Source organism: Triturus cristatus, chromosome 2_1, assembly GCF_964204655.1.
Source record: "Triturus cristatus chromosome 2_1, aTriCri1.1, whole genome shotgun sequence".
NCBI classification, from domain to species: domain Eukaryota; kingdom Metazoa; phylum Chordata; class Amphibia; order Caudata; family Salamandridae; genus Triturus; species Triturus cristatus.
The window spans coordinates 201,648,750-201,664,684 of NC_140581.1; the positions used below are offsets into that span (position 1 = coordinate 201,648,750).

The 15,935-nt window shown below is 40.5% G+C and overlaps 1 protein-coding gene across 5 annotated transcripts in view; it reads left to right on the forward strand.

The window, feature by feature from the left end:
- Nucleotides 1–15,935, forward strand: part of DCC (DCC netrin 1 receptor) — a 1,201,728-nt gene that overhangs the window by 600,941 nt on the left and 584,852 nt on the right. For all 5 annotated transcript variants that reach the window (XM_085629855.1, XM_085629864.1, XM_085629892.1 and 2 more), the window contains exon 5: nt 5,385–5,521. In XM_085629855.1, coding sequence (XP_085485981.1) covers nt 5,385–5,521 — 137 coding nt within the window. The remainder of the gene's footprint in view (nt 1–5,384; nt 5,522–15,935) is intronic.

The following is a 15,935-nucleotide window of genomic DNA, read 5'->3' on the forward strand; positions in this document are numbered from 1 at the left end:
TTCAATTGGGTAAACATTTTGTGTAAAACTGTGGAATCTTTTTGGATAAAGAGGCAGGTGAGGTTCAGTTCTGGGCCAGTCACTCACACAGCTACTGACATAGCCACCTCGACACTCAGACACCTACTCACACACCCATTCAGACTGGGGGTGAATGTCTGAAAAGTTTCAGCGCTCAGTCCGTCATCTCCATTGTGTTTGCTTTGTTCGCCCTAAATTGGCAGGGTATGCCCAGACGTGGGTCTCTTGCTCACTTTGCCACTGGATTCAAGCTAGCCTGGCTGCTGATGGGTGTTACCCAGAAACCGGTCCCAGGATGCTTGTTTCCGGTTCAGGAAAGACCTAGCTTGGCAGTCCGGGCCCGGACTGTTCCCATGAGGCACAGGGTCAAGACTGATTTGCGTATAGCTGGATCTGAACTGAGGTGGCGAAGCGAGCCAAAAATGGATGATGGATTCAACCCAGATCTGTGACTGGGGGTGAGTGTCTAAAATGTTTCAGTGCTCCCTCCATCATGTCCTTGTGTTCACAAGGTCATTGGAGACATTTCCTCGTGGTCCATTACACAGCTGTAGTTTAGAATATGCACTAGCTATTACCCAATGAGGAAGCATCTACTAATTAACCAGTAGATAGTACTCCAATTGGGTAGACATTTTGTACAAAACTGTGGCTACTTTTTGGGTAAAGAGGCAGGGAGGTTCAGTTCTGGCCCAGTTACTCACACAGCTACTGACATAGCCACCTCGACACTCAGACACCTACTCACACATTCAGCCACACTCACATACACTCACAGACCCACACAGCCACTCACACACCAGTACAGCCATTCACACACCCACAAAACCACTAACACAGCCACTCACAGAACCATACATCCACTCACACACCCACATAACCACACACACCCAATCACACAATCATACAGCCACTCACATGCACACTTATAGATCCATACAACCACTCACACAGCCACTTACATATCCATACAGCCACCCACACATCTACTCGCAGACCCATATATTGACTCACAAATCTGGTCACACAACTACACACACACCCACTCACAGACCCATACAGCCACTCACTCACCCAGGAACCGACCCATACAACTATTCACACACCCAGTCACAGATTAATACAGCCATTCATGTACCCACTCACACTCACTGACCCATACAGCCACTCACATACCCACTAACACACCTACAAAACTACTCACACACCCACTCACAGACCCATACTCACTCACCTACTCACTGACCTATACAGCCACTCACACACCCACTCTCAAAGGTTACAGGTTACAGTTAGGAAATAAAATGTACAAAACCTTAGAAATTCACAGAAAAAACCAAAAGTTACAGGGACATTATAGTAAGGAAATGGAATTTTTTTTAAACCTAGAAATTCACAGAAAAAATCAAAGGTTACAGGGACATTATAGGTAGGCTGACATTTGACTGAGCTAACTATAACTTACGCCACCACAAAGCACTGCTTATGACCTCCCGTATTACATCACTCATGACATGGTCAATGACATCTCTCTTGACATCTTAAATGACTTCACTGATGACATCATCCACAGAACAACTCGCACACCTACACAACCACTCACATATTCACTTACACACCCATGCACCCTCTCACACAACCACTCACACACCTACTAAAAGATCCATACAACCACTCACACACCCACTCACACACCCATTCAACCACACCCACACCCACTTACAGACCCACTTGCACACCCATACAACCACTCTCATGCCACACAACTACTCACTCACCGACTTACATACCCGCAAAACTACTCACAGGCCCATACAAGCGTTCATTTTCCTACTCACACACCCAATCACTCACATACCCACTCACACACATGCACAGCCACTCACATGCCCATACAATCACTCACACACCCACTCACACACCCATACAACCCCTCACACATCCATACAAACACTCAAACACCCAATCAGATCTCAGAAATCCACTCACAAACCTATTCAGAGACCCATAGAGCCTCTCACATATCCACTGACAGACCTATACAACCACTCATATACCCGGTGTCATATCAATACAGCCACTCACACACCTACTCAAACAACCATACAGTCACTCAGATACCTACTCACACACTGATACAGGCAGTCACAAACGTACTCAGATGACATATGTTATAAACAGTATTACTCATTGGAAGGACAGAAAGAATAGTAATTTAACTTATGTTGTAGTCTAGTACATGTCTTTAAGCCTCAGAAATGTTTACAAATCACTTACACTCACTGGATGATGTCATCAGGGGTGTCACTTAGGATGTCATCAGTGATGTCACAGACCATGTAATTAATGATGAAATATGTGAGGTCATAAGCAGTGCATTGCAGGGGATGTAAGTTATAGTTAGCTCAGTTAATTATAACTCCTGAATTTCACTGGTTCTGTATGAGTAAAATCTGATCCTATCTATAACGTCTCTGTAAATGTTTTTTGCAGTGAACATACATATATATATAAACATATATACATTATATAATATATGTATATTATATAATCATTTATTTATTATATGTATTTATGTATGTTAAACATAGCCTACAGGTTGGTGTAAAATTCAGCCATGTAGCCTAACTAGAAAGTATAGTAGACGTTCTTGTTTTAGAAATTCCAGTATCTACAACAAAATGTGTTTGAAAAATCTGCCTATCTGTGACTGCAATGAAATAATGATTGTGGCTAAGACAAGACTTGAAGGTAGCTTTAGCATTACCATGTATTACAAATCTAAGAGTAATTTCATGTACTACAGCAAGGGCAGTATCATATTTCAAAGTGAATGAATGAATAGCGTATTTGTAGAGCTCACAGTCTCTCAAAAATGAGCATGCTAGCGCTAGGCCTAAGCATCAGGATGACCTTGTCTGGAGTCTAAATGGAGCAGTTTAAGAGAGAGCATGACAGAGTGCATAAGAGGCTTGGAAAAGCCATGTCTTAAAAGTATTTTTGAAAACTTCTTCCATGTTTATAATTCGGAGATGCTTTGGCAGTTGGTATCATGCTTTGGTGCCTATCACCATGAGATATTTTCCACCGATTGTTTTCAATCCGAAAGAGGCGGGGTTCAGCAGATTTGCATTTGAGGATTTCAGTGTTCTCAGGGTCTTGTAATGATGAGTCTGGAAGTGAGATATCTCAGGCCCATGGCCTTAAAGGCCTTGAAGACTAGCAGCAGTGTCTTAAGCAAAATTATTTTACATATAGGTAGCAGTGAAGTCAGTTTAATGCAGCTGTTGCAGAGCTCCGTTTAGGGAGCTGTAACACCATTTGGGCTACTGCATGTTGGACCATCTGAAGTTTCTGTATTATCTGTTTTGCACACCCCACATACAAGTCTAATCTCAGTGTTTTGAGTTTAAATGATACAGTTTTCATGGCATTATGTGGGAGAAAGTGAAGACACTTCTTGAGGGATTTAGTCAGGTTGACACACATACCGGCTACTGCTGTCGCTTGAGGTTGAAAATATATTTCAGTGTCAAATTTGACCCCCCCAAATTCATTGCTACATTAACCGTATCTGGTGGAGAGGGGACAGAGTTTGGCCACCAACATGTCAGAGAAGGGAGATCATATTTTCCTAAGAGGAGCATTTCCATTTTCTCAGAATTTCACTTAATAGGATTGTTTTGTATCCATGAAATCTCATTGAAGAGACATTTTTAGAAATTTAATTCTGGGCCGACTGACCCCTGATCTAAGGAAAGGATCAACTGGGTGCTATCCACAATAAGTAATTGCAATTCCATAGGAGTCAATTCGAGAAGTAAGAGGGGCAATATAGATATCACATTACGTTTGCCCAAGCACACCATTGAGGATTCAAAGCATTTCTGAACTAATGTAGGACTACCATTTATTTATTTTTGGGTCTGATTTCTAATAAAAGATATCCAAAATAATGATTGCAAATATGTATCTATCTATAGTGTCATTAAATTTATGTATATGACAAAAGCGTCCCTACAGTCAAATTGAAGAATTTTGTGATAAATAAACATTGGGCTAAGGGTTAAGTGTGTGGACAGAAAAACATTTTAAAATTGTTGATAAAGTTCTAATTGACATCAGTAAATGGAGTGCCGCTCCTACCCTACGTTTGAAGGCTTCACAGCGATAAAGCTATTGTGTCTTAGTAGTTGTTGAAGAGTTGGGTGTGCGAAAGAGCATCTAGTCTGTTTGTGCTCTGGAGCTTTGATCGGGTGAGATCTATGTGTGAAGGGGCACTCCGTTCTAAAGGTCCTACTGACTGACTGCTGACCGACTTGTCCTTAGATTGGTGAATTATAGACTTAGGCTTGCTGTTTGTGTAGATTTATTTATGTTCCTGGAGGAAGATGTAGAAGAATGTATGAGTATCATGGATGTCTAGACACAGTCCACGTCTGCCAGGTGGATTGGAGTGGCCACATGGCGGAACAGAAAATCCTGAGGTACACGTGATTGAAATCACTATTGTTTTCTTTTCTATATGCATTATAACGCGTTATTACATGGAATAAGAACCGCATTCCCCTCTGCCCATTTGAAGTATTTGTCTGTACTAATTACTTTCCCATTCTAAAAATGGACTGGACTGCCCTTCACATTAGTTGAAGATATGGCCAGCGTTTCTGAATACATGCAAACACAGGAGTCAGTCTTTGTTCTCCTCAACTTTGCCAAGTGCATCAGTCCAGGAATGCTCTTTTTCCTTCCACTGGCCACAGATGAACTCTAATGAACAATTCTCAAACGTAGATGACTGCCAAAGGAAAATATCTGATCTGTGAGTGGAATATCACAAACTCTGATTCTGTGAATATATAGTAGGTAACTTCCTCCCAAGATCCTTTTTCCTTTACACCTAAGCACCACTTATACATGTAAAAATGCATGCAAATCTGGTACCTACCTGGTAAAAGCATAGTTATCTAAGGCCATTGTAGGAAGAGGCAATAACCTGGCCTTTACTGATGCAAATATGCTATATGTGGACTGGGCATTTGTGTCAGTATTCAAAGATTGTAAATTACTAAACATGCTGCAGTGGAAACAGGATGTTCGTTCACTTTGTTTAACCATGGATGTCTTGCTGAGATGTTGTCTATCAAACTGTTAAAAAGAAATGCCAGCAGAGTTAATGTTTCTCACTATTTCAGCTTCAAAATATTTGTGCACTGAAATAATGACATAAATAGGGCTGTTTACTTAGCCTGCTTTTGGGCTTCATAACACAATTATTCTCTGCATCCCTTTGAACCTTTTTCTGTCCCTTTGAGATAATTCCAGCGTGTTAAAATAATTGCTGTATTTCATACACTTTGAAGGTCGAAGAAGTACTCCTTGATTGGCAGCAGTAACTTGCTTATCTCAAATGTTACGAATGATGACGCTGGGACATACACATGTGTTGTCACGTACAGGAATGAGAACAGCACTGCAGCGGCAGACCTCTCTGTAATGGGTAAGTGGAACTGTGTGCACCGCATACATTGCGCAACCATGGGCCCTACACTAATGAATGCATGCAAAAATATTTATGTAAATACTTTTATTTTACCACTCACACATGACTATCTGCTGCAGGATGGATATGGCAGGACTAAAGGCTACACCAATGAAATCACTCATAAACTGAAAATATGTTTCCTATTACTTGTGACTGTTCATTCATTTCATGCCTACAGTAGCAAACGTGAATTGATTATTTTCTCTTGGTTGAACTTTGTTCCTGGTTCGGTGAGCGTTTACTCTTGCATTTACTCTTTTTACAAATAGTGTTTGGGACTACATGACCTTTTTGTTCACCCAAAAGAATGCTATTAACCCAGTATCATATTAGGGCTGAACTTTTCAAGGGCTTGCGTTGCCAATGTATACCACGGGTGGCTTGGTAAATCTGGAGTAATGCAAGGCAGCTCAAGTCCTTGCCTTGTGGTACTCTGCACCAGGAAGGTGTTGGATGGGTCGAGAATGGGTGTTCCTACGCATCCATCCATGTATTTTAACACATTTCAAGACTTACTAACATTAGTAAACCTGGGAATATATCAAAATGCTATGCCTTCCCTGGAGAGATGCAACAAGGAGAAATAGTTTTAATTCTCCTTGTTTTGTTCGTCTTTTGAAGTATTCTGCATTGTGCATCATACTTAGGAAGAGGAAAACACCTCTAGAGGATAGTTTTTGTGCAGGTGTCCCTAATCAAAAACGATCCTGGGTGTAACTCGGTCACCCTTGCACCATGGCGCAAGGGTGCCTGGGTTGGCGCTTTGCATCCACAAATGTACCAGCAAAATAAGAGAGCAGGAATGCACCATATGTCAGTAAATATGACCATTCCTGCCTCAGAACAGTGCATCAAGAGCACATTCTTGAGTTTCTTGATCGCCCAGTGTACAGCTAGTGCTTCTCTTTCTATCACAGAGTAGCGTAATTCTGCACCTCTGAGACTTCGCGGTAGGAACAGAATGACATTCTCTGAATTACCATCATTTTGTTGTAAAACACCACCCAAACCTTTCATGCTGGCATCGGTAATGAGTACAGTTCTTTTGGTTGGATGAAAACTTTTTAAATTTGGAGTTTTCTCAAGTATGTTCGTAGAAACTTCATCAATTCCTCCTTGTTGGATGGAGAGGCTAGATTCAGAATGGCACTTACAAGTTCAGCTTTAGGTTGCACACCTTGACCTGAAATGTTGTGTCCAAGGTAATCAATTGATGACCTTTTGAATTTACATTGGTCAATCCTCACAGTAAGATTGTATTCCTGGAATTTTTTTTAAACTTCTCTGAGTATCTTGTCATGTTCTTCTTCATTCCTCCCATATACAAGCACATCATCTTGATAAATTTTTACACCCATTACGCCTTTCAAAACCCTAACAAATCTGTAGGTCCCAAATGGTGTGATAAATGCTGTAAGGTCTTTAGACTCATCTTCCAATTTGATCTGGTGATAAGCAGATTTTAAGTCCACAGTAGAGAAAACACTTGCCCCATGTAACAGCATTAACATATCAGATATTTTTGGCAATGGATATTTATCAATGATGACCTGTTTATTTAATTCTCTTAAATCAATACAAAGACGCAAATTTACGTTAGATTTTCGTGTGGCTACAACTGGCGCCAACCACCTAGTGCCCTCTACTTCCTCAATTATACCATCTTTCTTTAACTTCTCCAGCTCCCCTTTCATCTCATCTCTCACTGATAATGGAATACTATGTACTTTGCAAGCTATACGAACTGCTCCAGGAATTAATCTTATTTTGTGAGCATAGTCTCTCAAACACCCTAATTCATCCTTAAAGACGTTAGGAAACTCTCTCTTCAAAAGATTGGTAAAATCACTTTCTCCATCTTGAACTAATACATCGTTAACTTGAAAATCTTCTCTTAGTAAAATAGGAGGATCGCTGTTGGGGCCTAACATCACCCCAAGATCTCTCTGATGAAACCAACTGAGGATGCTGTCCCCTTTATGTGAAACATATACCTTCCCCGTGGTAAGCCTACCTTTGTATTCTATCAATCCAGTGAAGTACTCTAGCAATTTTATGGGCTCACCTCCATATCCAGTAGGACTTATGTTGGCTTTGAGAAGCTTTACTCCCTAAGCAAGCTTGTTCATGAAGAATTGTCTAGAAATGATGGTGATGAAGAAATGATGTTGAAGCAGAGGCTTTAAATCTTTAAAAACGTTTCCGAAGGTTGCACATACTTGAATAAATATTAAAATTCGGAGGCAACCTTTTTTTATCAAATACAGCAGGTTCTATCACCATGGTGCACTTTCAAGTATAAGCAACATGACTGCAATGTGAGCAACATTCAAGAAACTTATGAATTTAAGAATATAACACTTAATTGTTTGAGTGGTTCAGGTTGAAGTGAATGATTTATTGGCAACATCCTTTGTGGATTTATTTTTATCGCTACTGGGTATGTCTTATTCACTGTAGGTTTTCAGTGGATTTTTCTATGCTTTTCACAAACCTTGTTAAAGTTGTTTTTAAGAGAATTAGCAATTGGTTAACCAGAGGTAACATTTTTAATTTACAATAATTTGCACTAGACATGACATTTCTTCAAGCAGGTATTGTTCTTGAGCTCTTGTTATTGTTTTATTGACTGCGCTAATGTCTTAGGAGAAAGGATGAACATTCTGCATAAGCTACCATTCATGAAGACAAGATACAAACATAACTCTTTGCCACTAGTAAAGAAATGAAGTTACTGAGAAATGTATGCACCACTGATGTACCTGCAAATCTTGAATATTTTCTACTTTTGAATTTCATAGAATGCACTATTTTGTGAAGAAGCATGCTTTGAAAAGTTACAATAACATTCCTAGGGCATTTTTGTTTGTGAGAAAGGTTTGTGAAGTATTCTGCGTCAACAAAATCGAATTCTATTGAATTGTTAATAAAGTTGTTGATTTTCTTTTGGCTGCAATACTATTTTTGTTACTTTTTTCTCTGGTGAGGGATCGTGAAGTGGAAAATTGTCGATTTCTGTCCTGAAATTTCAAATGTTTGGTGGATTTGTAATTTTCTAAAAGCGTCTGTTTAGGATTTTGTGTGGGACTGAAACAGGCCGTCAGAAACTCAGTATTTCTATATATGCTGTGAGTTGTGTCTATTTAATGCATACAACCAGCAAAAAAATAAAATAATGATTTTGGTTAAATGTTTTATGCATTGAATATAGTTGTATGTGCTATACATATGCACATGTTCAAGCTCAATTCAAAATGCTGAAACGTCTCTATGCAATGTTATCAAATCAGGTTTTGTGAAGTATGGCCCTCAATCTTCTAGAACACTTTTAGACTGACTTAACTACACTCTCTGTACCTAAATGGCTAGAGTGTTAATCCACAATCATAATTTCAGATGTATACGCACATGCAGAGCTTCACATGGTAAGGATATTTCTGAATATGTTAGTGATTTGACCAATAAGGATGTTTTATTATTGTTCAGTTTATCAGTTTGCCTAATGTTTATAAGAACTTTCCTGGAGCACACACAGCAGGATGCAATAGATATAGAAGGATCACTCAAAAGGAGAGTTTTTACACAACTTACATAGTATCAAAAATATGCGGCTTCTACACAAACAATATAAACTATCCTTTCTTCCCTACTTTAATGAAGCAATTACAGTTTTGTCTAGTAACTACACTTCTTTATTTGCCTCATATCCCCACAATATAAGAGAAGAAAACGTGTTGATTGTCAACAGTGGTTATAGATTGTATTCTTGAGTCATGTGAGCGTTTTAGAAGCACCATTTACAGAAGACATTAGATGAGTTGAAATGAGTTCCATTAAAGTTAAAATTAAAAAAGTATATCAGCTTAAATTTTCTTCTATGTACATTCACTCATATATTTTGCATGGTTTAAACCCAAACAAAATACATTTATTTGCTTTGAGATGATGTGTGAAGTTTGGCAAATTGTGCCAAATTACTAGTTATACATTAAAATAGTAACTTAAACATACATTCGTAAATTAATTATATATCATTAACATCAACCAAACAAGCATTAACAATGCATTAGGTCTCGCATCTGCGAGAGTTTAAGCTATTGGCATTGTAAATGACCATGCTTTTTATTTGTTTTAAAAGCCAACACGGAAGTAAAAGGCGTTGTCATTTACAATGCAATAGCTCAAACTCTTGCAAATGCGATACCTATTGCATTGCAAAAGCTTTTTTTATTATGATCGGCTTCATAGTGCAGAATTGCGGCAACTAGGACAAAGGGTTTAAAGGGGCAAGTGAAAAGGAGTGTGGCACTGAGGAAAGAAGAGAAGATTGGGATCCGGGTAGGAAAGAAGTAAGACGACCCATGCAGCTCTCGAATCATTCATGGGGATTTTAATAAAACTGAGTGGGCGCTTTTAAGCTCCAGGCTAGAGCTCAAATACCCCCAAAACAGAACACTTGTAAGCAATTGCCACATACCTGAAATATTTCCCAAAGCCCTCAGTGCGTGCTCAGAATGTCAGGAAAAATTTGCAGTGGCAGCCACGAAGGAAAGCAAAATATGTTGGTTGTTTATCTTCATTACTGCAACCACACCAAAGGCAAGCTTCGCAAAGATATTACACCCTGGCCACTGCCTATAACAAGCATGCTTGCACATTAGTTTCCTACTATGACAAACACCTAAGGTGCAGAGGCATTACCCTCACAAAGCTAACCAACTCCACATGAAGAAAAGCACTCGATTGAGTACAAATACAAAACAAAGGCATCTTGCATGTCCAATCAAATGACTGCCAAACATTCATCTTAACCCATTATTTGCATTGTATTTTAGAAGACCCACCGGTCTAGGGCATCCTGAGCAACCCAGAGCCATTGACTTTTGTTTGCTAAAACATATTGACATTCTTGTAGCAGGCTACAATATTTCGCAAAAGTGTGACTCGTGAAGCATCTGAATTCTGTGATTACTTCAGAAATGAATGGCAACCATCAACACAGTTAATATCAATGTGGTACCTTGGCCACCAGTCGCACATAAAAAATGTAAGTGATTTCAAATACCGATACAGGGGCAGCTTTATTTTATCAATGACCATTCGCGCACTCAAATTACCTCGAAAGTGAACAGATTACTCTTTCGAAGACACTACAGCCTGAAAATGAAACCGCGGCCATAAAAGAGAAAGTGAGCCACACGGGTAACATGGAAGGGGGGTGGGGGCGTGGTGAACACAGGGAAGCCTGGCATATGTTGAGCACTATCGCGGCTGCTTTGATGTTCTCAGTGGCCGCGCGGCTCACTGAGAACATCAAAGCAGCCGCGAAAGTGATCAGCAGGCTGACAAATGGTGCGCGCGCCCGGCGCACATGCACTGTAGTTGGCGGCCTCAAAAGCACTAGTTTGCACTTCCAAATCCCGCTTTCTATAGCTCTCGCCAGAGCAGCGCTAAAGCGCTGGCTCAGGCGAGACCTAAAACTCTTAGACATTCCACCAGTTCCCTAGTCAGACCATAAGGCCATTATCTTCACTATCAATACTATTGATTCCCGAAATACAGCTGTCATTCCTTCCAATAGGGCATCTTATTCCGACTGGTCCAAACTAGACGCCACCAAACTAAATGAACAGCTCACTCTCTCCATCCCTGAATTAGCACCTGACAGTAACACCGCCACACGTCAAATATCCAGCTGGATAAAGACAGCCATTCATGAACTAGTACCTTTAAAAAAGATTACTTCCAGGAGAAAAACCCCCTCTCAACCTTGGTTCTCGGATGCCCTAAAACTACAAAAACAATTTTGCAGAAGGGCGGAGAGAAGATGGAGGACCAATTATGATCCCCTGCTGAAAGATGTTTATAAAACCTCCTTGGCCTCCTACAAAAAACTAATATTGGATGAAAAAAGCAAATACTTTGTCAGAAAAATTAACGAGGCAAAGAACTCCAGTAAAGAACTCTTTGCCACTGTGAAAAAACTGACAAAAATTGATAGCGACAAACAAGCAGCAATAAGCACTGAATTTAGTAACACTCTGGGCCAATTCTTCGTAGACAAAGTGACCACAGTCTATGAATCTTTCAAACTATCGGACGAGGTCAAATCCATACAGCTGCATACTATTCCCAAAGATGTCCCACAACCATCAGAGCATAGCACTCGATTCCATTTTTCACCACCTTCAGTGGATCAAATTCTCCAAACCGTCAAGACTACGAAGTCAGGGAGTCTAACCGATCCTTGCCCTCCCAAGGTTATGCATCTTTTCCCAGAGCTTATGAGTGAGCAACTAGGCAGTTTATTCTCTCACATAATAAACTCCTGCCAATACCCTGATCTCTGGAAAATCACCTCTGTATTGCCTCTCCTAAAAAAACCAAATCTGGACCCACAAATCCCAGCGAACTATAGACCGATTGCAAGAATTCCTTTTGCAGCTAAGGTTCTTGAGAAAATACTAAACAAGCAACTGTCCACGTTCCTCTCTGACACCCTTGCCCTAGACCACTCACAATTTGGCTTCCGAGAGGGTCATGGGACTGAAACGGCATTAATTACGGCAGTTGAGGAACTCAGGAATATCTTAGACGCCGGAGGGAAGGCCGCCTTTATCCTACTGGATCTCTCGGCGGCGTTTGACACGGTCAACCACGGTACCCTTCTTACCCGTCTAGCTGAAGCCGGAGTGCACTCGTCAGCTCGATCATTGCTTGCCTCCTACATGTCTAACAGAACGTTTACAGTAGAGCTGGGGGAAGTAAAATTGCAATCTTTCAGCTCTCCATGTGGTGTGCCTCAGGGGTCTTCCCTGAGCCCCACTCTTTTTAATCTGTACGTTAAGCCCCTTGCTGCTATTATTAGAAAATGTGGATTTCTGCCAGTCTCTTATACTGACGACACCCAAATAGTGGTATCAATTAAAAATAACATCAGGGAAACAGCAGAAAAATGTCAAGAATGCATGACACAGGTCAATCAATGGATGCAGAGGAATTGTTTAAAGCTGAACGGAGATAAAAGTGAAGTTATGACACTAGGCACAGACATGGAAACTTGGTCCCCGGAATGGTGGCCGAATAACCTAGGCCATTGCCCACGTCCAGTAAATAAAGTGAAAAATCTTGGCTTTATACTGGACAACAAGCTGACTTTTGACGCCCAGGTCAATAAACTTGCATCTACCATGTGGTACATTTTGAAATTAATAAGGAAACTCCTGCCTTTTATCCCTTTAGCTTCCCGTAAAACGGTGGTAACTGCCCTGGCCTTGTCAAGGCTCGACTATGGGAATGCTCTGTTTGCTGGGATTCAGTCTCAACACCTAGCTAAACTGCAACGCCTGCAAAATGCAGCGGCAAGATTGGTCCTTGACATTCCCAGATTTGAGCCAATTACATATAAACTGAGATCTTTACATTGGCTACCAATAGACAAAAGAATAAAGTTTAAATCAGTCTGCCTGACCTACAAGGCCTTATATGGGATTGGATCTAAGTTTTTGAAAGATCATCTGCAATTGTATGAGCCCCCTAGGACCCTTCGCTCAAGTCAATCTAAACTTATCCAGACAGCTAGATACAAGCAGGTCAGATGGGGGGGAGAAGCTTTCTGTTACATGCAGCAAGGGCCTGGAATCTCCTCCCTATGACAATCAAAAACAGTCCCTCCATCCTATCATTCAGGAGAGAGGTAAAACCTTGGCTGTTTTCCTCCTTGTAGACCAGGCCGTGTCATTTTACCAGATAGTTTTTGTCTCTGCTTAGCGCCAAGACGCCCACGGGCACACGTGCGCTCTATAAATTCTTAATCAAAATCTAAATCTAAATCTAAAAAACACGGCAAACAGAGAAGTTAAGGAGAATGTAGCATTTAGGCAACCTTTCAAGTTGAATGTTTTAGAAATGCATTGACACCTTGCTTCAAAAAGACTACCAAGTGTAGCCGCCATCCAGTCTGGAATGGTGTGAAACGTCCCAACAGTTACTACCTGTGGCTAAATGGGAGTCTGCCCTGGCAGAATAAAGAGAATTGTTGGTTCCTTGTAAAGATCAGTACCAACAGTAGGAAATGCAAATGTGGCTTTAATACAGTTGCAAGTATGGGTGAAGTTTGAAGAGCAATCTGGGATGTTCGTACCAGTGAATAAGCTGAAACAGGGCAAAAAATAAGATTTGCGCAAGCATGGGGAGCTTAGCTAATTTGCCATGAATTAAAGGGTGGTGACCCGACGCTGTAACTTAAAAAAATGTTTTTAGTGACGTGTTTGGCAGTGAAAAAGGCAGAAACACGGCGATAAATAGGATTTGCGCTAGTTCACACATTTGTGAAGTACGTGCAGTAAGATTTCTAACCGAAAGGGCGCATGTTTTTAGTGACTTGTTGTTTTGGCAACAACATAACTTCGCATGACAACAGACACTGCAGAGGATTGCTTTGAGAACAGGAACTGAGGCCCACAATCCCAAATTACATTTAAGAAAACGGAACATCCAGTAAAAAAAAACAATCCCGGACGTGTCCACAAACACAGACAGCAGGAAAATGAAGTATGCTAAATGAGGCTGAGGCTAAATCAGACTGAGGCGTGACTGATGAGTCACGAAGCCTGTACAAAACGTCCCCCCACAGCGCTGCAAAGATGCTCGCGCACGTTAAGGAGCCATAAAGCTTAATGTCTGGGGCTATCTGCAAGTTAATCATTGCGGAGGGTCCACAGACCAGCTGGGTCATATCTCACAGATAAACATGGGGCCTGTGAGGATGCATTAAGATTTCAAACTAAGCACAGGCCAAAGAAACACATTTGTGACCTTTGAACCCAAAATTATTTTTGGAAACTGTCAGTTTGTTTATAGGCCACAAATCCTCTTTCTCTTGTGTATACAATCACCATTCTGGCGATTGAGCGGCATGCCGTGTCTCACTGTCTAGTTTGAAACAAGAAGGGCTGGGCGAGAAGGGAGGGGGGAATGCAAGGAGCAGAGGAGCAGCTGTGCACGTGCACGCCATCGTGCACTCAAGCTCTAGGCCAGCAAAACCATGTGGGTAGCACTTTTGAAAGCCCACTTACAAAATGTCTCAAAGAGACAGCTTTCGCTGTCTCAGCGAGACCTAAAAATCTGTTTGGTGCATTTTCATATGATAAGCCATTCAATTGAATAATAAGTGAACAGAAAATGGAAGATGATAATATCAAGTTACCTTAGAATTGAAAGGCTCATCCCTATGACTGCCTTTAATTCATAACATTTGAGTTTAACCATTCACCATACAGCTAATAAAGACAAATCAACATAAAGTATTTTAACAGCATCAAATATTATGATCATTTTATTAAATGAGAACCTAAGTAATATCAATAGGCTTGGGAAATGTGTTGCTGCTTCTCCATAAGCATATATGATAAATCTAATTTAGGATACAATCGTGCCCCTTCTCTAATTTAACAATACTTCTCCCATCTTCTTTTTACCACATAGTGATTTTTTTCCCTACTAAGGATTTGCTAATGTCAATTGTAAGCTGTTTGATCTGCTACGTTGCTTGTTCAGTTTATATTATTGACACTAGACACTGCTTCTTCTGTAAATATATGTTGATAATGGAATGTACATGTGTGCTGTCCAATGCATTTGTGTCTACCTTTTTGTGAATGAGAGGCCAACACTCTCAGCTTTGAATGTCTCTTTACCACAGGACTTTGGAAGTCGTTTCAACGAGCTCCAGTGAGTTTCCTCAAGTTGCCAGCTATAACTAACACTTTGATTTGAACACTCCAATGAGGTCGCCCATTGAAACTGATCCATAAGTGGTCATTAACTATGCTATACAACAACTGAGGAAGCTTGGAGGCTCTGCCAGTGGCTATTTGGCAGCTCCTTCTTCCCACACCTTAACCTGGTAGGAGGAAACATATTCCTCAGTTGTCTTTCATTTTTGATATAGTTCTTTTAAGTGTTGCTGATTTTCACTCCTAAAAAGCTTTTTTGTTCAAATCCGTTTTCTAAGAGACTTTTTATGGAAGAAGTGAATTTTTTTTCTCCTCAGTTTATGCACCATTTTTTATACTGCTAACAGTTCCTTCAAAAGAAAGGAAGAATCTCTCAGTGGTGGAAGTGGAATGATACTCACATGCACTACTCCGAAGATGTTGGTTTAAGCATTTGATCAAGGAGGATTCTTGTGCTACAATGAGAAGCCCATTTTCTCATGAGGAAAGGATGAGAGAACATAACCTTATTTCTCCTAGATGTGGAGCAATAACAGTCTTTGATACTTCAAAGTCACTTACTAGAGACACTACCCAATAGTTACAGTAAAAGGTAACTAACTCCAGTTGAGTTGTTTTCCACTGCTGTGGGT